This window comes from Notamacropus eugenii, chromosome 6, assembly GCF_028372415.1.
Source record: "Notamacropus eugenii isolate mMacEug1 chromosome 6, mMacEug1.pri_v2, whole genome shotgun sequence".
NCBI lineage: Eukaryota > Metazoa > Chordata > Mammalia > Diprotodontia > Macropodidae > Notamacropus > Notamacropus eugenii.
In genome coordinates this window covers 57,277,198-57,299,437 of record NC_092877.1, presented here as the reverse complement: position 1 = coordinate 57,299,437, position 22,240 = coordinate 57,277,198, and the positions used below count along the sequence as shown (strand labels likewise).

The following is a 22,240-nucleotide window of genomic DNA, read 5'->3' as shown; positions in this document are numbered from 1 at the left end:
GCTTAAAGTAGGGGAAGGGAAAGAAACAGGTATTTATTTAGTGCCTACTATGAGCCAGACAGTATGCTAAGCATTTTACAAATACTGTCTCATTTGATCCTCACAAAACCCTGGGAGATAGATTTAATTATAATTCCCACTTTATAGTTGAGAAAAAATGAGTCAAACCGAGGTTAAAAGACTTGGTTAGTTTGACAGCTAGATTAGTGTCTCAAATCAAATTTGAGCTCAGGTCTTCCGGCCTCCAAGCTTAGTTCTCTTTCCACTGGGCTACTTAGATGTCTTACTCAAGTACTGTTCTTCCCATTTTATAGATGGCCCAGAGACCAGAAGTACCCAACCTCTATGTGAGACTTTTCTTGGTGCCCCCAGCTCTCTCCTTGAAACTACCTTGTCTAGCTTTGTATATGCTTATCCGTATGCATAGTTTATCTCTGCAATAGCATTTTAGTTGCTTAAGGGCAGAGACTGTTTTTGTCTTTGTATAGCCTACATACAATAAAAACATTTTCTAAAAGTTAATTGAATTGAATTTCCCTTATTTAGGGTCCTATAGCTCCTGAGCAGTAGAAACAGAATTTGAACCTCAGTTTTCTTAATACAGATCCCCAGGATCCCAGAAACTTGGAGGTGGAAGGAATCTTAGAGCTTATATAGTTCAAATCATAGCGGAACAGAAATCCAATCTCCATGACAGCCCTTACCATATTGATAGAAAGCACTTGTGATCTTAAGCCCTCTCTTCTACAAGTTCAACGTTGCCAGTGTCTCCATCTGATTTTTATAATGCATATTCTCTGCAGCCCTCATCATCATCCTAGTCACTTTCCTCTGGACCAGGAATTCTTGACTTTTTTATATATCATGAATCCTTTGGACAGTGTGATGAAGCCTATAAAGTCATCCTCAGAAGAATTTTAAATGCATTTATTAAAATACTTGAGATTACAGTAGGAAAATATATTGAATTATAGCTATCAAAAAATTTTTTAAAAATGTTCATAGACTCCAGATGAAGAACTCTTGTAATCTGGTATGGTTTCCAGAACTCAAGACAGACAGGTCATATTTGTTCTAAGCAGTGCTCTTGCCTCCATACCACAATTGATCTTAGGGTTTTTCAAAGATTTGGTCCATTTGCTCTGCTATTACCATTACCTCCCAAGTATCTCAATCTTTTTTTGTTGTTGTTGCTGCTGCTGTTGCTGGCGATGATTCATTCACTCATTCATTCATTCACACATGATGAGCAGATAGAACTCATTCAGACCCCAGCTAAGAAAGAAGCAAGAATCATCTTCCATAACTAGTTTGCTTGATGAGGATTAGGAAATGAGTGCCACCCAAAGACACCCACACCCATTCTCTTAGGAACAATGTTCTCAGTTTTCACATGGCAGGAACCACTTCTCACCATGAACAAACTGTGAAATAGATTTAGAAATAAATTTCCTAGAGAAAATCATGCCTCCTGAGCCTTGCCTTGTGTTGTGTGGAGGTGACATTGTTTATAACTCCCCAACAGCTACAATTCAGATCTATTTCACAGCTAGTGTATGGTGAGAAGTGGTTCTCCCTGTGAGAGTTTCCTGACTGCCAAACTTAGCAAAACGGGTGATGCCTTTGACAGGGCAGAATTCAAAATGTGTTAGCACATTCTGAAGATCAAGGAGAGGTAAATGACCTGCTTTGATTTCAGATCTGAGTAACAAAAATATGTAACATTTATTGTAGATGGATGTTGACATAGATAAACACAGACTGTGTGTGAATGTAACCAGAGAAGTGAGCAGTCTTCCTTACTTGTACATTTGTGTATTTCTGAGCTGTGGCAAAGGGGACATTGAGCTGTCCCTACTATAGTCTGCCATCTTCACAATCCTTTCTGAATCCACTATAGGTTATTTAGGCTTATTGATGATAATAACCAAAAATGCAATGTAAGGAAATAGTTCCTAATGATTAGAGTTGTCCACAGCTGGAATGCAGACTGCTTCCAGAGGTAGAGCCCCTCATCTCTGGATGTCTTCAATTAGAGGCAGGATAATCACTCTTTTGTTTTGTCACAATCAATCAAATCAGTCAATCAGCTAGCATTTATTAAGTGCTTATTCTGTGGAAGGCACTGTGCTGGCAAAGTAGTCTTTGCCCCCAAGGAGTTCACTTTTGGAAGGGAGAGATATGAATAAGGGATTTGAATAACTAGATAATTTCAGAATTGCCTTTCTATTTAATCCAATTCAATCAATCAGGGATTCTTTGATATCATTAAGGTCCAAAAGAACAAAGCAGGCAAAGATTATTTCATGAACTTGTGTGTGTGTGTGTGTGTGTATGTGTGTGTGTAGATATACAGACAGATAGATATACATATATATAGGTGTCCTTCCTTATTAGCAGCAATAATAATGATGTTTTCAATTCACTTTTTATGGTGCTTTATGAAACACAAATCTCTTTCCTCATAGACCATAAATTATTTGAAACGATGCTAGAGTTTGACTTAGGAGGCACTGATTCATGGCACAGTTTTGGCAATGAATATGTAATATGTAATGAATATAGGTTAATTGATTAATAATAACCTTTATTAATAATTATGATATGAATTATGAATACTTTTAATAAAAGATTAATTATGTGATAAATAATGATAATAACTTTCTGTGTTTAGTTTCCTTGAGTTTGAAATGGGTACAAACAATATTTGTACTACCTACCTTAGAGGACTATAAATGGGGAAAGCGCTTTATAAACCTTAACGTGAAAGGGATGTTATTGTTAGCAACCCTGTCACATGGGAAGTATAAATATCATTAACTCCATTTTATTAATGACTTCAAGTCATTTTTAATACTTCCAGACAGGCCTCAGTCTATAAGTCCTGAGTTCAAATTCCACCTTTGACTTACTGGCTATGTGGCTGTGGGCAAACAATCTAATTTCATTACCTGTAAATTAAGGACAGTGATGCCTGTAGTACCTAGCTGACAGAGCTGTTGGTAGGTCCAAAGGAGATAAAGGACGTAAAGTGCTTTCCTAACCTTAAAGCACTCTATTCACACTCATTATAGTTGCTATCCTTATTAGGAAATATGTCCAGAGAGGAAAGTTATACCATACAACCACAAAGGTCACATAACCAGTAAGTAGCAGTCAAGACTAACTACTATGTCTCCAGCTCATGGATACGTTCTATCTGATTGCTTCCCTTTAGAGGAAATAAAAAGATGAATGAATTTCCTTTTAGTGTTTAGACTAGAGAAACTGATTTCCTTTGAAAGGCAGTATTTTTTGACAGCTTGATATGACAAATCAAGCTGATATTTTAAAATGAAATAAATGAAAATAAATAAAACTGTCTAGTTTTCCTCTTATCTGTCAGTTAATAAATCAGAATCCTAAAGGCTTCCCATTTATTATGCAGTGAAAAAAAAAGATTTTGTAATGAAAAAAGTGACTTAAAGCAGTTCATATGTTACACTTTTCGATGTGTATTAAGTATTCAGGCAGGTAGATCTTCTGTCATACTTCATCTCTATTTCAACAGACAAAGGTCAAATTTGCATCTTTCAGTTAGAACTGGTTTTTTTTATTTTATTTTTAGCATCCATCTCTTTAAGAGGAAGCCTGGTTCAGTTGTAGTATCACTGGACTAAATATCAGGAGACCTAGAATTTTGTCTCTGCTATGCCAGAGTCTTTGGCAAGACATTTCACAATTTGAGGTCTCTGCGCCTTCATCTCTAGTGTAAAAAATATTGTAATAGATCGTCTCTAAATTCCTTTATAGTTCTAACATTCCACGTTCTAGGGTCCCCTCCTGCTCTACTATTGCATGTTATATCCTTCCATCTCTGACATTCTGTTCTGTGTTTTCAGGGGCTTCCAGATGTTACAATTTCTATTCTGTAATCTATTTTTCCTTCTGGCTCTAATATTATCCTATGTTCTAATATTTCTTCCAGGTCTAAACTTCTATGTACTTATGCTTGTGTTTCATCCATTTGATATGATCAGCCTTCTGAGAACTTATCTAATCCAGGAGTTCTTAGCCTGGATTGACTAACTAAAGGGTTTGTCTTTACATTATAAAAATATATACATATGTGTATGTATATATATGTATATGTTTTTATAATGTATAAACAAACCCACTAGTTAGTCAATATGTACATATATATGTGATATGCATATCTTTGATACTTTTATTTGAATGTAATCGGTTTCTTTTGTATTTTATTTTGTACCTTTAAATACATTGCTTTTTTGTCCATATGCCAAAAAACATTAAGAACCCTTGATCTAATCAATGTGTCTTTTTGCTTTTCCCCTTCATTAAATTAGGCAAGGCTGAAGGCTTTTGTTTTCAATGTCTTGCAAAAACAAGAAAATAAAATAAAATGGATTTTTCTCCATCAACACTCCTGATTTTACTACCTTTAATGTTCTTCCTTATAATCAGTAGAAAACCTGAATGTTTCTTCTCTGAACTGTTGATCAGTCAATCCATGATCAAATAACTGATTTGTTTCAAGTTCAGTTCCTTATGAGGAGTGAATAACATAAGTGACTGGTTTTCTTACTCCAAGTAGAGAGTTTTTTCACTCCCTATAATACCAAGCAATCTCTGGACTTTTCTAATCAGCCATCCTAAAATCATTCCAACATTTTTGGTAATTAAGGAGTCATGGTTTTGAACTTGTGTGTGCATGAGTGTTTGTGTTTGTGTTTGCGTTTGTGTGATGTGTGTGTTTGTATCCCCCAAGCAGCAGAGAATAGAAGCTCAGATACACAGAACTTAATAGGAGACAAAATCCCCCCAAAAAGAAGCCAATAAAAAACATCCATGCCCTCAAATATCTATATGCATACAGTTAACCTTTAACTAACAATAAAAGGAAAAAGAGGTCCCACCTTAAGCAGGCAAATTAGACCTCAAAGTATTACTAAAACTTAATTAAAAGAAATCCAAGACTGGACTGAAGATTTATGTAGACATGAATTATTCAAAAGAAACAAGGCAGGGGAGGGAAAGGAAAGGATTATATATCAAGAAAATATGTGAAGAAATCCAGCAGAAATGGTGGGGACCATGAAGAGGGAATATTTGAGTAAAGGATATTAGAAAGAGAATGAGAAGGGATTATGTAATTGAAATGTACTTTAAACAATAGAGAAAGAAAAGGAAATAGATAAGAAGTTTTGGAAAGAGATCAGAAATGTAGCATAGGGGCATGATATCTAAATGATGGAGGTTTCAGTTATTCCCGAGCTACTGTCAATGATATTTGAAAGATTGTGGAAAATGGGAGACATACCTAAAGATTAGAGAAATAAAAAATCTCCTGATTTTAGAGAAATGGGGACAAAACAGAGATAGCAAACTATAAGCCACTGGACTTTTAGAAATTCCAGAATGGATCATTAAAGAAATAGTAGTGATATGGTCTGAAAGTGAATCAGTGACTGCCAGTAGCCAGTATGATTTCATCAAGAACAGATCATGCCATACCAGATTCATTTCCTTTTATGACAAGATTATTTAAATGAATAGATGAAAAATACCATGAATATAATTTACCTAGATTAGTATCTCATATTTTTCTTGTGGATAAGGTAGAGCATTACAAACCATGCAATAATACAGTTAGATGAATTCAGAGAATGTTGGATAACCTGACACAAAGAGTAATTGTTGATGGTTTAATGTCATTATGTAAGGAGGTCTCCAGTGGAGTGCCTCAGGGAGATATGTTAGCTCTGCTCTGTTTAACATATTCATCAATGACTTATAAATCAGCATAGATGACATGCTGCTTAAATAGGTAAATGACACAGTGCTAGGAGGATTAGCTAACCCTCTGGACAAAAAGTTTAAGAGCTCGGAAAATTAACCAGATGAAATTCAGTAGAGATAAATGTAAAAACTTACAAGTAGACATAAAAAACAAACAAACAACCTCAAAAATTTCAGTTGCTCAAATACAAGAGGAGGAAGGCTTGGTTATGTTCCAATTGTTCGAGAAGGATGTTTTGTTTTATTGACTCCATCTGAATCAGTGCAATATAGAGGGCGAAGAGCTATTGTTACTTTATTTTATATTGAGTGAATTGGCTTCTGGAAAAGGTAGGGGACGTTCGCACTGTGTTCTGCCCTCTGGAGTTTTTTTTTTTTTTTCAGTGCTGGGTGCCATTGTTTAAAAAAAAAAGTATGAGCTAGGAGGAGTGGGGAACCTGCAGCTTCGAGGTCACATGTGGCCCTCTAGGTCCTCAAGTGCAGAGCTTTAACTGAACCCAAACTTCACAGAACAAATCCTCTTAATAAATGGGGAACTGGTAGAGAGTGTCCAGATGAAGAAAACCAGGAAGGTAAAAGACCTTGAGTCTATATAACATGAGAAGTAGTTGAAGGAACTGGAGACGTTTAGCCTAGGGAGGAGAAGTGTCAGGGAACATAAGAGTTGTCTTTAAGTATTTGATGAACTGTCATGAGGAGAAGGGATTATACTCATCTTTCTATCCCCAGAGAGGAGACTGTGTGGAAATTGCAATGAGACAAAATCCAGGGTAAACATAAGGGGGAAAAAACCCTCTGAGCAGTAGAGTTATCCAAAAGAAGTGTGTTGCTCTTCCACAGAGGTCATCAAGCAGAGATTAGTTGATTCCTTTTCTGGTGTATTATACTGGTGATGTATGTTATACATGTAATGGACTGCATAACTCCTGAAATTCCTCCCAATATTCAAAACCTTTGACTTGTTCTAGTCTATGACCCAGTATCTCTTCCAAGTTCATTGGCTATATGTCATTGGGTTTCCACAAAAATTCTCCACCAATATCTCATTGGAAGTGACCTTAGATTCTTAAAAAGCCATGTCATTGAGCCATGAGCTCCAACAGATTCTACAAAATTAGAAAAGCAGGAAGTACGGTCCCACAATAGAAACACTGACTGTTTTCTGAAGACCATCCTAGGTCAGATAGGAGAGGCCCATTATCAGTTTGGCAACAGGGCAATTTATCATGCAGCTGAACTACCCCCTTAGAGACCATCTACTAAGTCATATATAATCTTCACCAGTGAAAAGAGGAACCACTATAATAAAATTACAGATCCTTCAAGGATGGAATTACTGAAGTGGCTTTAGACAAGTTATCTTACTTCTAGAAGATTTTTTCTCCAGCTGTCAGAAAAGATTATAATATTCACCCTATTTATCTCATAGAACATTGTAAGACTCAAGGGATATCTCAGTTTGTGACATGCTGTGACCATATTGCTCCATTTAAAGGTTTAGGTATTAGTATTGTTATTATTAATTATCATACATTAAGTATTATACATGGTATCCCTAAAGTTTTAGTGCAATTTGCTGTTATTAAAAATTTTAAGTTGGATTTAACCTTTTGGTTATTGTAGTATTATTATTAGCCCTTTTAACATTATATTGTTATATATTGGGTTGTTTTTTTTTTAAATTGATTCCTGGAAATGTCTAAAAGTAATCATCTGCTCTAGAGTATCTCCCTGAATGTTTGTACTGTGTATTGTTCATTTTCCACATACATTTGTCTGGATTGAGTAAACAAACATAACATATCCCTGTTCTTCCCATTAGGCAACAACAGCAAATCGGACTAAATATTATGTATCTTATCGACGCAATGAATTTGTTCTGATGAAGCTACCAAAGTATGCACTACCCAAGGTAAATATCGTGCTGTGCTCATTCCTCCTGATGCTCTGGCTAGTTGGCAGATTGCCTTATGGGTACCTATATCTCCTAAGGCCATTGTATATAAAAAGTCTTTAAGTACACATGAGGATTTTTCTTTTGTGGAGAATGGTGAACTTTGCAGCTCTTTTGCCAAGATGGAAGAAATAAACTTGGCATCCACAACTACCTTGGAGATGGTATCATTAGGAAATAGAGCCAGGAAGCAGCAGTCAAGTCTCTCCGCCAGTGGAGGGGTTGCATTTCATTGGGATAGGGCAGTTACAAAAACTCACATGTTGACTAATTCTAAGCAAGAACCTCCAAACAGTCAAACCAGTCCAATTATGAAATAGGTCATTTAGTGAATTGATGAGTTCCTTCTTACTGAGGTAGAATGACCTCTTGCATAAATTATTATAAAGGGAAGGCATACTGGAAGGAAAGGTTGAATGATAAGATCCCTTCCATCTCTAAGATTTTTCATGATTCTCATTTTATACTAATATATGTATATATATATGTATATATATATATATATATAATACCAATTGTAATTAAGTCTTTTTGTCATTTTTTCAATTGAACAAACATTAATTTAGTGCCTCAGGTATTCTGAGTCTCATTCTAGGCACTGAGGAAGAAAAAAGGTTAGAGAAGACAGTCTTCTCTAGAATAGAGGGTAGGCTATTTAGGGACTTTTAAAACAGATTAAAATGCATGATTATTACAATTTAATTTTAAAATACTTCACTGTGCAGTTTTTTATACTCCCTATTTGTTTGAAAGTTCTCTGAGGGCAGAAGCTACCACACAACAAGAGTATGGAGTCATAACTACTGTTAACTTCTTTTGTTCTATGCAATACACCTCTATTAATTCAAGCCTAATAACATTAGTAAATTTGCTTTTGGATTTGGCTGTCATGTCACATTGGTGATAAGGTCATTGCGCTTGCCCAGTTGTTTTCTCATCTGCATCTAGTCCCTTTTATTCCAGAACCAATATTTTAGTTGTAGAGACATTAGACTTTGATACCAGTCCTTGTGCAGAGAACTTTTCTTAGCAGTCTTGTCCAAGCAAAGACCCCATCACCTCAATAAATAACAATGACAGTGTTTGATCCATCGTTTCATTGTGTGTAGGTGATACCCCCAAATGACATACATTAGAGCTACTGCACACCTGAGCCGATGGTTTTCACGATCCATTGTCACCAAAAATTCATTTCTTAGTAAAGACAAAACTCTTGTGACAAACCTCCTGTTGTTGGCTAGGCTGGTCCTTAAACAACATGCATGCTGCCAATCTCTATACTTGAAGCTCTTCTAGATTAGTAAGACTTAACAGTCCTTGGCTTGGGTGACAGTGGACAGTCATTTTAAAGAGCTCTCTCCAATTAAGACATCTTGTAAGGACTGAGAAACTATTGGGCTGTTTAGAAAAGGTAGAAAACCAAAGCAAGAAATCTGGGTTCTAGTTTCAACCTTGTCACTGATTTTATCTCGTCATATTCCCTCTCTAAATTTCAACTTTAAAATATAGGATTTGAACTAGATGACCTCTAAGTTTCTTCAGTTCTAAGTAGAAGTAAATAAAAATACCTCAAGTGAATTACACATCAGAGAAGTTCTAGCCCTTCACACAGATCCTACTTCTTCCTGCCAACATATCTGTTTTTTATTGATTCCCCAGTGAGCTTTCTTCCCCTGTGTGCTTATTTCCATTCTACACAGCTTTTGTGAAGTCTAGATCATATTTCTTCTGTTCAATGCAGCATGCTCACCCTAATCCAAATCATATTCATCTGTTCTTATATGTCCTTTCATGACTTGTAAAAATTCAACTTAGTCATAGTTATGTAAATATACACAAAGATAGGTGTGTGTTTTGGTATGTGTATGTATACATACATGTACAGGTATGCATGTATATACACATATATGTATTAGGTAAGTAGGTAAGTGGGGCCTCTCTGTTAGCATTTCACCTAATTTTTGCATCATTACTACTGAGCGGTGGATCAATAGTTTTTAAAATTTCATTTATCTCTTCGTGTTTCGAGGATCACATCCATATTTATTTCATAAAAGGTTAGTGACATTTTTTCTATTTACATAGTTTAGCTACTACTACACCTCTATGTAATTAAAGTGTTGAACAGAATTCACCCATAAATTCAGATAGAACAGGGTTTTTGGTTTTTGTTTTTATTTTCTTTGAGATCTCATTTATGTTTTGCTTGATTTCTCTTTCAGAGGGCTCTTAGGGTTATTATTCCTGGTTAATTGATATAGATAGTTAATATTTTCAAATATTTACCCTCTGTATCCTAGTTATCAGTTTTATCAGTATAAAGCTAAGTGTATTCATTTCTGGAATTCACATTTTTTTTAAATTTCATAGTCTTTTTAATGACTCCTTTAAGAAAAAAGTAGGGGTGTGAAGACAAGATAGCAAGGTAGAAGGATGCACCTCTAAAAGCTCTCCTCCCATAGCCCTTGAAATGCCTGTAATGAATGACTTTAAAAAATTCTAGAGCAACGGAAGCCACCAAATGACAGAGTGAAAGACATTTCCAACCCAAGACAGACTGGAAGGACAACAGGAAAGGTCTATCACACTAGTCTCAGAGCAGAGCACAGCCCCCTGAGTGCAGCCCAGCCTTGGCCACATGGCATGGCCAGGATAGGACCAGAGCAGGATTCAGGGCACAGAATCCTGGGCAGCAGCTGCGATTCCCAGATTTCTCAAACCATAAACACCAAAGACAGCTTCAAAGGTCAGTGAGAAAGCTCTTTCACCTGCGTGAGAACAGAGCAGGGTCCTGCCCTAGCCCCAGGGCCAGCATTGATTTTTAGAGCCCTCTGCCTAAAGACCCTGGGGGAATTAAGCAGATGATATGAGTCTCAGCCCTAAGTGGTGGTCCTGGGGTGAGGAAGAGCACTGGCCTGGTGGAACTGGTGGAGGCTCCAGAGAGGGAATTCTACTCACAAATCCTGGGTAAAAAACTTGTGGTTGCTCCCAGACCAGAGTGCAGGCCAAGAGAGAAGTAAACTCCTCTCTTATGATTGTGCCACTCTGAAGAAACTGAGAACTCACAGGTCGCTAGAATATATCCTTCTCTTGAGAAAGGACTCAAAAGTCGAGTAACACCCTGGGAAAATGCCCCCAAAAGGGAAAAAAATAAGACTATAGAAGATTACTTTCTGAGTGAACAGGTATTTTTTTCCATCCTTTCGGGTGAGAAAGAACAATGCATACCATCAGAGGAAGACATAAAAGTCAAGGCTTCTGCATCTAAAACCTCCAAAATAAATAAACAATGGTCTCAGGCCATGGAAGAGCTCTAAAAGGATTTTGAAAATCAAGTAGGACAGGTGGAGGAAAAATTGGGAAGACAAATGAGAGGAATGCAAGAAAATCATGAAAAGTGAGTCAACAACTTGCTAAAGGAGACTCCAAAAAAATGCTGAAGAAAATAACACCTTTAAAAAAAGACTCCCTCAAATGGCAAAAGAGGTCCAAAAAGCCAATGAGGAGAAGAATGCTTTAGAAAGCAGAATTAGCCAAATGGAAAAGGAGGTTCAAAAGCTCACTGAAGAAAATAGTTCTTTAAAAATTAGAATGGAGCAGATGGGAGCTAATGACTTTATGGGAAATCAAGAAATTACAAAACAAAACCAAGAGAATGAAAAATAAAAGACAATGTGAAATATCTCAGTGATAAAACAGTTGACCTGGAGAACAGATCTAGGAGAGATAACTTAAAAATTATGGGACTACGTGAAAGCCATGATCAACAAAAGAGCCTAGACATCATCTTTTATGAAATTACCAAAGAAAGCTGCCCTGATATGTTAGAACCACAGGGTAAAATAAAAATTAAAAGAATCCACTGATCACTTCCTGAAGGAGATCCAAAAAGAAAAACTCCTAGGAATATTGCAGCTAAATTCCAGAGTTCTCAGGTCAAGGAGAAAATATTGTAAGCAGTTATAAAGAAACAACTCAAGTAATGTGGAAATACAATTGGGATAACACAAGATCTAGCAGCTTCTACATTAAGGGATCAAAAGGCTTGGGATATGATATTCCAGAAGTCAAAGGAACTAGGATTAAAACCAAGATTCACCTACCCAGCAAAAATGAGTATAACATTTCAGGGGGAAAAATGGTCATTCAATGAAATAGAGAATTTTCAAGCGTTCTTGATGAAAAGATCAGAGCTGAATAGAAAATATGACTTTCAAATACAAGAATCAAGAGAAGCATGAAAAAGTGAACAGCAAAAAGAAATCATAAGGGACTTACTAAAGTTGAACTGTTTACATTCTTACATGGAAAGATAATATTTGTAACTCATGAAACTTTTCTCAATGTTTGGGTAGTTGGAGGGATTATACACATACGCATATAATATGTAATATATATATATATGCACATATATAGACAGAGGGCACAGGGTGAGTTGAATAGGAAGGGATGATATCTTAAAAAATAAAATTAAGGGGAGAGAGGAATATATTGGGAGAAATAAGGGAGAAATGGAATGGGGCAAATTATTCTCATAACAGAGGCAAGGAAAAGCTTTTTCAATGGAGGGGGAAAGGGTGGAAGTGAGAGGGAAAAAGTGGAGCTTACTCTCATCACTTTTGACTTCAGGAGGGAATAACATGCACACTCAATTTGGTATGAAAATCTGTCTTCCACTTCAGGAAAGTAGGGAAGAATGGGAGAAGTGGGGTGGGGGTATGATAGAAGGGAGGGTAAATGGGAGGAGGGGTTAATTAGAAATAAACACTTTAGAGGAGGGACAAGGTCAAAAGAGAGAATAGAATAAATGGAGGGCAAAATAGGATGGAGGGAAATATAGTTAGTCTTTCACAACATGACTATTATGGAAGTCTTTTGCACAACTATACATGTATACCCTATATTGATTTGCTTGCCTTATCAGTGGGGATGGGTGGGAAGGGAGGATGGGAAAGAAGTTGGAACTCAAAGTTTTAGGAATGAATATTGAGACTTGTTTTTGCATGCAACTGGGAAATAAGAAATGCAGGTAATGCGGCATAGAAATCTATCTTGCCCTACAAGAAAAGAGAGAAGATGGGGATAGGGGAAGCGAGGGTAGATTTGGTGAAGGGGTAATCAGAATGCATGTCCTTTGGGGGTGGGGGAGAGGACAGATGGGGAGAAAATTTGGAATTCAAAATCTTGTGGAAATGAAAATCAATAAATAAATTTAAAGAAGAAAAAGTAAAATTAGATAATGATTTATCAATTAATTGGTCTCTAAGAAAAAGAGTCCTGAGGTTTATTTATTAAATTCGTTTTTGATAGCTGTTATTTTCCATTTTATTGAACTTTTGTTGATTTTCAAAATTTCTGTGTTTCTTTGGATATTATTGATATCCTGATTTCTACAGTTTTAAAAATTAAATTATCAATATATTGACATGTCCTTTCTTTCTCTTTTATAAATATTAATGTTCATGTGTGTATATATATGTATATATGAATATTTATATTTACTTATGTTCCTCTGAAGATTGCTATAGCTATGTCCCACAAATTCCGGCATGTTGTATTTTATACCTGTAGGATATGCTTTTCCAAAACAAACTCTATGGCTTCTTTAATACACTTATTTAGGAAAGTTTTATTTAGTCTCTAGTTATGTCTTTTTTTATCATATTCCACTTACTGATTACAATTTTATTATTTTATGGACTGTAATGGTTGAACTTACTATTTCTGTCATTCTGAATTTACTTTTGAGTTCTTTTCGTCTTTCACATGTGATGAATATTTGTGACTATGTCATGTAGTACAGAAAAAAATTGGCACATGCCTTAATATCCTCACTCAATAATCATCATTTGTAAGCCATCATATATATTTTTTCTTAATGTTCTTTTCAGAATTTTAATTTCCCTGTTATTTAACTTTGTTAGATTTGCTGAAATCTGAAAAAGCACACTAAAGTCAGAAACCATTATTATCTTACTTTCTGGAGCTTCATAGAATTCAATGAACTTTACCCTTCTGTTTTTAGATTCTATGACACTCATTGCATTCATATTCAATATTGATACTATTTCATTTTGCTGATTTGAGTAAGATGTAGCTTTGCTATTTATCTCTCATTAATGTCTACTTATATTACTACCTTCCATGAGATAATTGTTATAAGCCCTGCTTTTTTGGAGTCAACTGAGACAGAATGCATTCTGTTATAGACCTTCATTTTACATTCATATGTATCTTTATATTTTAGCTTTGTAAATTTTGTCATATTTTATTATTATATTCTTTCAATTCTTTCCTTTCTTGTTGCTCAAGATAATCTAATGTGATTCTGACTGCAATTTTTTTTATGTTATCCTTCTCTTTCTGGATACTTGCTGGTGAGCTTGGGTTTTAAACAAGCCACCAAATCCATGGCTAGTCTTGATCCAACCTTTCTGATATCTTGCCTTTTCCATTCAGTCAAGGAAGACTCCTTTACACTTCATGAAAGGATAATAGTATTTTACTATTTTTTCACTTGGTTAACATAATACCCCATTGCCTCTTATTTTTACTCCTTGATTTCTATAATTATATCAAATTGGGGGAGGGGAGAATCAACAACACCAACTATTTCCCATACAGCTACTAGCAATATAACTTCATAAGCACTTTCCTGAAATGAGTCTCTATCATTCGGTTTTATTTCTTTATCTCTCACTCATTCACTGTGGCTATTCCTATATCTATTATTCTTAGTGTATTAACCTATCTTAAGAGAAATTCATCATATTTTTATTTTTTCTTTCCTTCATGTATATTTCTCATTGTAAACTCCATTCAACATTATTGATTCACTCAGTCTTTGAAGTAAATATTAAGTAAAATAACATTAGAGACATTTAATACTACAAAATAATATTTATACTTAAGTAGTAAGAAATACATTGTTCTTAATCTTATACTCGGAGGAATCAAAGCCACTGTGGGCCACAAATTGACATCGTTACTATATTATCAGGAGCCAATTTAAACACATCTTGGCCAGAATGGAAAATGATTTTACAACAAAATTTTAAAAAATATTTTGGTAGGAGTCTGGGGATTCAAATGTTGGCATACTATCCTTAGCAGATGTGTAGCTATAGGAAAATAACCTTACTTCTCTAAGCCTCAGTTTCCTTTTCTGTAAAATGAAAACAAAGATACTTACATACTCAGAAGATTATTATGTGGAAAGTGTTTGGTGGCCTTGGAAATGCTATTAAAATTCTTATTACCACAGAATAGTGGTGATTGTTGTTGAGTTATGATTGTTTTGAAATATTCTTCCCATATTTCTTACATGAACTGGGTCAAGATTAGAATCCAGGTTCTCTAACCCTAAATCCTTTATACCATACTTCTCTTTGACTACTCCGCAAGAAGGAATGGAGGGGAAATCACTATTTCTGAATTCAGTTTCTTCTGTTTTTTCATTTTCTAGTGCCTATTGCTTCAGTTTATGTGACTCAGAGTCTTTTATTTATTGGACATTTGACTATACATATACATATGTATGTGTGTGTACGCATATATATGTATATATGTGTACACACACACAAGATACATGGAGAAGAAAATGGATAACTCCCTTCAATGCCATTATGTACCTACACAGTTCTCTGCAAATATTGCCAATATACTTTTCTCTTAGAGCCAGCCACTTTCTCTTGTAAACTCTATTTGAGAATAATAGAGAATGAATCCATTACAACATGAGACTTTTATCCTTGTTTGGATCATAAAAAAAAAAAACCAGTTCTTTAGCTGTGTCTAGTACTTCATAGTTTACAGGTTGTTTAGCTCATTTGATCTCAAAAATCCTGTGACATAAGTAATCAGTTGTTGTTCAATCATGCCTGACTCTTTGAGACCCTATGGAATACACTGTCCACGGGGTTTTCTGGTCAAAGATAATGGAGTGGTTTGCCATTTCCTCCTCTGGTGGAATAAAAAAAAACAGAGGTTAAGGAACTTACTCAGGGTCATATAACTAGTGACTATCAGAGGCTGGATTTGAATTCAGGCTCCCTGACTCCAGGTCCAGTGCTCTTTCCACTGAGCCACTAAGTAATATAATATCTTCATTTGACAGAGAAGGAAACTGAGGCTCAGAGATGGAGTGTGACTTGTCCATAGTCACATATCTAGAAAGGGACATTAATGAGATTGAACCTAGGTCTTTCCACTTCTGGGTAGTGCCTTTTTATACTCTACCACATGTCTTACTTCCATTGTGTTTGTCCTTCATTTTTGAAGAGGATCATGACATCAGAGAAATGATTACATGACTTGTACTTGACTTTGTTTTGAGTGAGGGAGGGCTGTGCAAGGTTACCAGCCTCACTTTCTCCTCCTGAGTCATCTGGATCCAGTGACCAGAGATTCATCTGGATGATTGGAGATGGCCCAGTATGCAATGGGAGACCTTGGCCTTGTCGGCTAAGGCCTTTTCAGGCACTCACTTAAAGTAAGGTAATGCCCATTCAGTGAATAGACCTCTTTAAAAGTAGTCAGGGGGATGATCCCTTTAATAGAAAAGAAAAAAAATAGATAAATCATGCTGGGAGGGGCAGGGACCTCAGGGTTGTTGTTTCAAAGAGAAGCTGATGCTGTTGACATTCACTTTAAGCCAGGAGGGTCCAAAAACAGAGTGCACTGGGTCTAAGGTTTTAGAGGAGACAAGAATGAAAGGAAGGGAAAGGAAGGGAAGGGAACAGAAGGGAAGGGAAGGGAACAGAAGGGAAGGGAAGAAAGTTAACTGGGAAGTTTCTGGCCATCACAATTTACCTTCTTTTGGAGAGGAGAAGAAATGGGAGAGGGCTAAGTTGAGAGAGAAGATGAACGGAGTTACCCAACTATCTGGTTCCCCACTTAGGCAGCTAGGTCTACTCACAGGTTGTGTTTGTCCTTTGTTTTTGAAGAGGACCATGCCATCAGAGAAATAATGACATGACTTGTACTTGACTTTGTTTTGAGTGAGGGAGGGCTGTGCAAGGTCACCAGCGTCACTTTCTCCACCTGAGCCATCTGGATCCAGTGACAAGATATTCATCAGTATGACTGGAGATGGCCCAGGATGCAATGGGAGACCTTTAAAGTGAGGAAATGCCCATTCAGTGAATATGCCTCTGTAAAAGTAGTCAGGGGGATGTTCCCTTTAATAGAAAGAAAAAATAATAATTCCATTAAAGAAAAGAGGGAATGTGTAGGAGCATATCTTGCATAGAAACAAAGCAGGGCTCAGAAGTCATCACAAATTTACAAAACCACTAAATAACTGATAAATGTTTCAGTTGTTCCACATAGTGTATTAAGCTCATCAATCTACCTACCTGCCCATTTTTTTTATACAAACTTGTTAGGGAAATAGTCTTTTACTCTAGAAGATACAAGGAAGAAGACATTATCCCTACCCTTGAGAAACTTAGAATACTTATAGGAAGAGAAAGTACAGGGGTATAACAAAAAGAACATCGGACTCTAAGTCAGGAGACCTGGTGTCTTTGCTCTTCCATTAACTAGTTGGTCATGTGATTTTGGAAAGGTCACTTCTTTCAAGGCCTCAATTTCCTTCTTTGTACAATTAAGGAGTTCAATCAGATAATTGCAAAGGTACTTTCTAGTTTACGTTTTCTAAGTATATAGGAATTAAAATAACAGTAGAATATAGTAAATGATTAGATAGGAAATTAATGGTCCAGCTATTAGTAGAATTATAGGAGATAAGAGGAATGAGAGGTAAGTGCAGGGAAGACTCCATGAAGGAAATTGGCCCTGGGCTGTACCTTGAAGAATAGGCAGAAATTGAATAAGAAATAGACAAAAGGAGGTATTCCCAACAGGAAGAACCTAAGAGCTGGATAACATTGGGGGGGAAAATCCAGTAATAATGGTTGACATTGGGATAACATTTTACAATTTACAAAATGTTTTACAATCACTTTCTAATTTTATCCTTACCATAACCCTATAAGGTCAAGAAGACAGGGATTACCACCATTTTAGAGATCTAGAAATAAAGTCATTTGCCAAGTTCACGTAAATATTAAGTGGCAAAGCTTGAATTTGAACCTGTTTTTCCCTAAGTAAAAGTCCAGTGTACTTTCCACTCTATTTCAAGGCAGAGCATCTGGATGAGCAGGGTGTTTTAGATACAGCAAGGAGGCCAGTATAATTAGAGTGGAGGGCAAAATTATAGACATATAGAATCCAAGAGTTGGAATGAGCCTTACATGTCATCTTTCTGCCTGTTTTCTGAAGAGCAAAGGGAACTTATCTTGGATATAGATTGTGCCAGTTTGTGGAAGGTCTTGAAAACCATATTAATCAGTTTAATTAATTTAAAATTAGTTGTAATTAATGAAGCAGATAAAGCCTGTGTGAAAACTGAAAAAGACATGAGAGCGTACATTTCAAAGAAGCGCAGTAAATTTTGGGGAGCCCCAAATTCAATTCTAGATCTTCAGAATTTGAGGTGAGTCTCTAAGCCCTGCATTTTCTGGAGAGAGCTTTGGATCATGACCAGCCAGGCATCACAATGGTATACTGCTTTAGGGACCTCATAGAAAGTGACAGTGATCCGTCCCATGGGGCCATTTGTTGTCACAAGTTAATAAAACTATGGAGAGAGGGAAATCCATCTCTCATCCCTGCATTCCACAGAATACAAAGTCCTGAGACAAACAGTTGAGGCAGTCTGACAGAGGAAAAGACATTCAGGCATTTTTTGTATTATTAAAAGTAAGCCTTTAAAAAAATTCCCAATTCACCATTAAAAAAAAAAAAAGCCAAAAGGTAGATTATGAACTTAAATTTCTCAGTTACGAAATTGCTTTATGGGAAGCATTATGTATTGGTTAACCCTTAACAGGAGGACAAAATTGGATGAATAAGAAACAGATAATCTCTAACAAGGCCAAGAGGGGTTCTCAGAACGATATGAATATTTTAATACAGTTTTCCCTACCCTCAACACTGGGCTTTATCAGAGAATCTTTGAGTTAGGAGACCCAGCACTGAGGTGAGCTGAAGCTTGAGTCTTTGGTGTCCTTGAAAAGTGACTATTGCATCTCTATTTGAAGAATCTTAGTGACAGAGATTTCACTACAGCTCTCCCCTCCCCCCAGCACTCCACACGCCTAAGGCATTCTGCCTCCTTTCTGGACAGCTCTTCTTATTAATGGGTTTTTCCTGACATCAAACTGAAGCCTGACTCCCTCCAGCTTCCCTGCCCATTGCTCCTTGCTCTGTCCTCCAGAGCGAAACCAGTGTGATCTCTCTGTACAAAGGGCCTTCCAACTGTGCCGTCTACCCCAAGTTTAATATTCCCAGCTAATCTTCATATGGCACATTTCCTATACTCTTCACTATCTTAGTCACTTTCCTTTTATATTCTTCCTTAATTCGTCAATTTCCCCTCTAAAATATAGGACTTAGAACTGAACATGATATTCCAGCAGGGGTCTGCTTAAGACAGAGGATGGCACAATTAGCATCTTCCCATGTCTTAGAATTAGAATCCTATTTCTTCAGGGCAGCTAGGTGGCCCAGTGGATAGAGCACTGGCCCTGGAGTCAGGAAGACCTGAGTTCAAATTTGGCCTCAGATACTTACTAGTTGTGTGACCCTAGGCAAGTCACTTAACCCCAATTGCCTCCAAAAATAAAAATCCTTTTCCTTCCCGTTAACTCTGCTAGCTATATTGCCACACCATTGGCCCACTATGACGTGAACTGTAGTCCTCACCTATCTCCCCCTACTGTATCTCTAGGATTACTTTTTAAAACCAAGTTCAGGAATTTGCTTTTTCTTGGGGTTGCTAGGTGGGCAAGGGGAAGTAGACACTGCTACAATGTTTTTTCTCACAGCTGGTCTATGGATCCCCTACTCAGATATTACAACCTGCTTGAATGAGAAGTTACATTACCTTACTGGGCTTCTCTTTCCTCAGCTTCAAAATGAGAGACTTCGACTTCTGAAGTCTCTTCCAGATGTAAATCTCTACTCCCGTAATCCTATCATCTTATAATTTTATCAGGTAAAATGCAAGTACTGCAACTGGGGAAAGTTCTCAGAAATAACCTGATCCCATCTCAGAACTATACATTAAATGAGTGGTAGATGTATGTCGATTCATTTCAGTAACCCCCAGTGAAAACAGCATTTGAGAAATCTTTTGTCTGCTTCAATCTAAAAATATTCTAATTGGACTATTTTCATAAAAAGAAATCCAAAGTTTCTCTTATTTAAAAGGAAGAATGATGGGGTTTTATTTCAACACAAACTCTGCCAGGAACTCACTGGATGACTCTGAAAAATCATTTAACTTCCTGGGGACTATGCTTTCTTTTCTATAAAACTGAGATAATAATATTTCCTATGGCATACATCCTAGGCAGTTACATGATGCAGTGGACAGAGCTCTGGACCTGAAGTTAGGAAGACTCATCTTCCTGAGTTCAAACCTGGTCACACAGTTGCTAGCTGTGGGAACCTGGGCAAGTCATTTAACCTTGCTTGTTTCAGTCTCCTCATCTGTAAAATGAGCTGGAGAAGGAAATGGCAAAGAACTCCAATATCTTTGCCAAAAAATGGGATCATAAAGAGTTGGACACAACTGAAATGACTCAACAGAAGTAGTAATGTTTCTGCTTTCATTTCTTGTGAGCTGTCTGAATCTCCTGTTAAAAGGCCAACTTGAGTAAGCAAGCCACTTTTCAAAGATAGAAGACCTAAGAATCCTTACCCTAAATCTAACCTATTACCTATGAGGTCCCTTTCCCTCTATGGTCCATAATTCTCTAGCCTATAAAATAAAGGTGCTGAACTCGAGTTGCTAAGAACCCTACCTCTAAGAATCACCAGCTTTCCCACAAATAGAATGTGAAAAATGTTGACCCTCTGATTTGTAGTTCACATAGGTGCCACAGACCTGATAGATGTCTATATCATTTGGGGGGTCTGACTTCTGAGGGTCCCTGCAGAATATAATAGCTCCCAGAATTGAAGATCAGGTTGGGATGTCAGAAGCCATCTAGCCCAAATTATACATGAGGAAAGGCTTCCCAACAAGTGGTCATCCAGACATTACTTGAAGACAGTCATATGTGAAAGAACCCACCACAATATCTTCAATTTTGGAGACACCTCTCATTCAGGAAGTATTAAAGGATAATGAGGGCACATCTGTCTCTGCAACATCCACCTGTTGCTTCTATTTAAGTGTGTATATACTTTTGAGTGCAGTCAGTGTATTCACTGCTTTTGCTTCACTGTGTTTCTTTTTTCCAAGGGATTGTTCAGTTCTGGGGGATGATGGGAATAGGTATCTCCAGAAATCGCTGTGGTGTCTATCAACAGACATAAGTGAAACTACTTTATTTCAAATTTCATCTCTTTAGATTTGGCCCATTATTTGCAGTAGATGTCAGAATACTGCCTCACTTGTCTAAGATTTCAATTACCTGCTAACCATTTTTTGCTCTGTCACTCCCTGACCAAAGATCATTCTCTACTAAAGAGAAAATGGACAAAACAAATGTATTGGTTGAATAATTCAGCCTTTCCACCTCACCCTTTTATTATCATCCCATCCACCCTAATCAACAACTCTTCCCCACAACCCACCCCAGTATAACTTTAAAAAAATTCTTGTCAGTAGCATTCAGCAATAGCCTCAGCTCATTCTTGGCCATAGCAATTCCTAACACAATTTACCCAGGACTGTTCTACTTTCCTGTACTAATCCTTAGGCACTTTTGATTGAATGCTTTTTCTTCTACACATATCTTTTAAAAAATATGAGTTTTATGTGTAGATCTATCTATTTAGGCAACTTCCTTTGTTCTTCCTCCAAACAATGATAAAAACAATAATAACTAACATTTATATAATGCTGTAAGGTTTGCAAAGTACTTTACAAATGTTTCATTTTATCCTGGTAACAATCCTGGGAGGAAGGTGCTTTTATTATCCCCTTTTTATAGATGAAGAAACATGTAGGCCATGTGAAATATTATTACCTTAATTTTATAGAGGAGAAAGCATAGGCAGACAGAAGTTAAGTGACTTACCCAAGGTCACAGCTAGTTAAATGTATGAAGCTGGATTTGAACTCAAGTCATCCTGACTCATATTCTAGGGTTGTAGATGTTGCCATTTTTTGTTGTGTCATTAGCACCTCATTCTTGAGAGATTGCCACTCCCACTCCTTTAGAGCTGACTTCCCATTCAAAATATAAAGCCTTTGGATCGGATCAATTCTTTTTTTTTCCCAACCCTTAGTATCATTTGCATTTTAGAGATCCTCTCCTCTACCACAAATTTTAAAATAATGTGATCGCTTGGCTGAAAGGTTCCTGTCATTATTATTTCACTAACTTCTGTGTTAATCAAAATCAGCTCAAGAACAGATATTTCTCCTTTCTGTCAAATAATCCACACTTCAAGAAATAAAGTTATCAT

The 22,240-nt window shown here is 36.6% G+C and overlaps 1 protein-coding gene across 4 annotated transcripts in view; it reads left to right on the top strand.

Annotated features, from left to right (window-relative positions):
• The window catches only part of SORCS2 (sortilin related VPS10 domain containing receptor 2), a 1,292,493-nt gene that overhangs the window by 1,078,055 nt on the left and 192,198 nt on the right, over positions 1 to 22,240 (top strand). For all 4 annotated transcript variants that reach the window (XM_072620161.1, XM_072620158.1, XM_072620159.1 and 1 more), the window contains exon 8: positions 7,622 to 7,711. In XM_072620161.1, the coding sequence (XP_072476262.1) occupies positions 7,622 to 7,711 (90 nt within the window). The remainder of the gene's footprint in view (positions 1 to 7,621; positions 7,712 to 22,240) is intronic.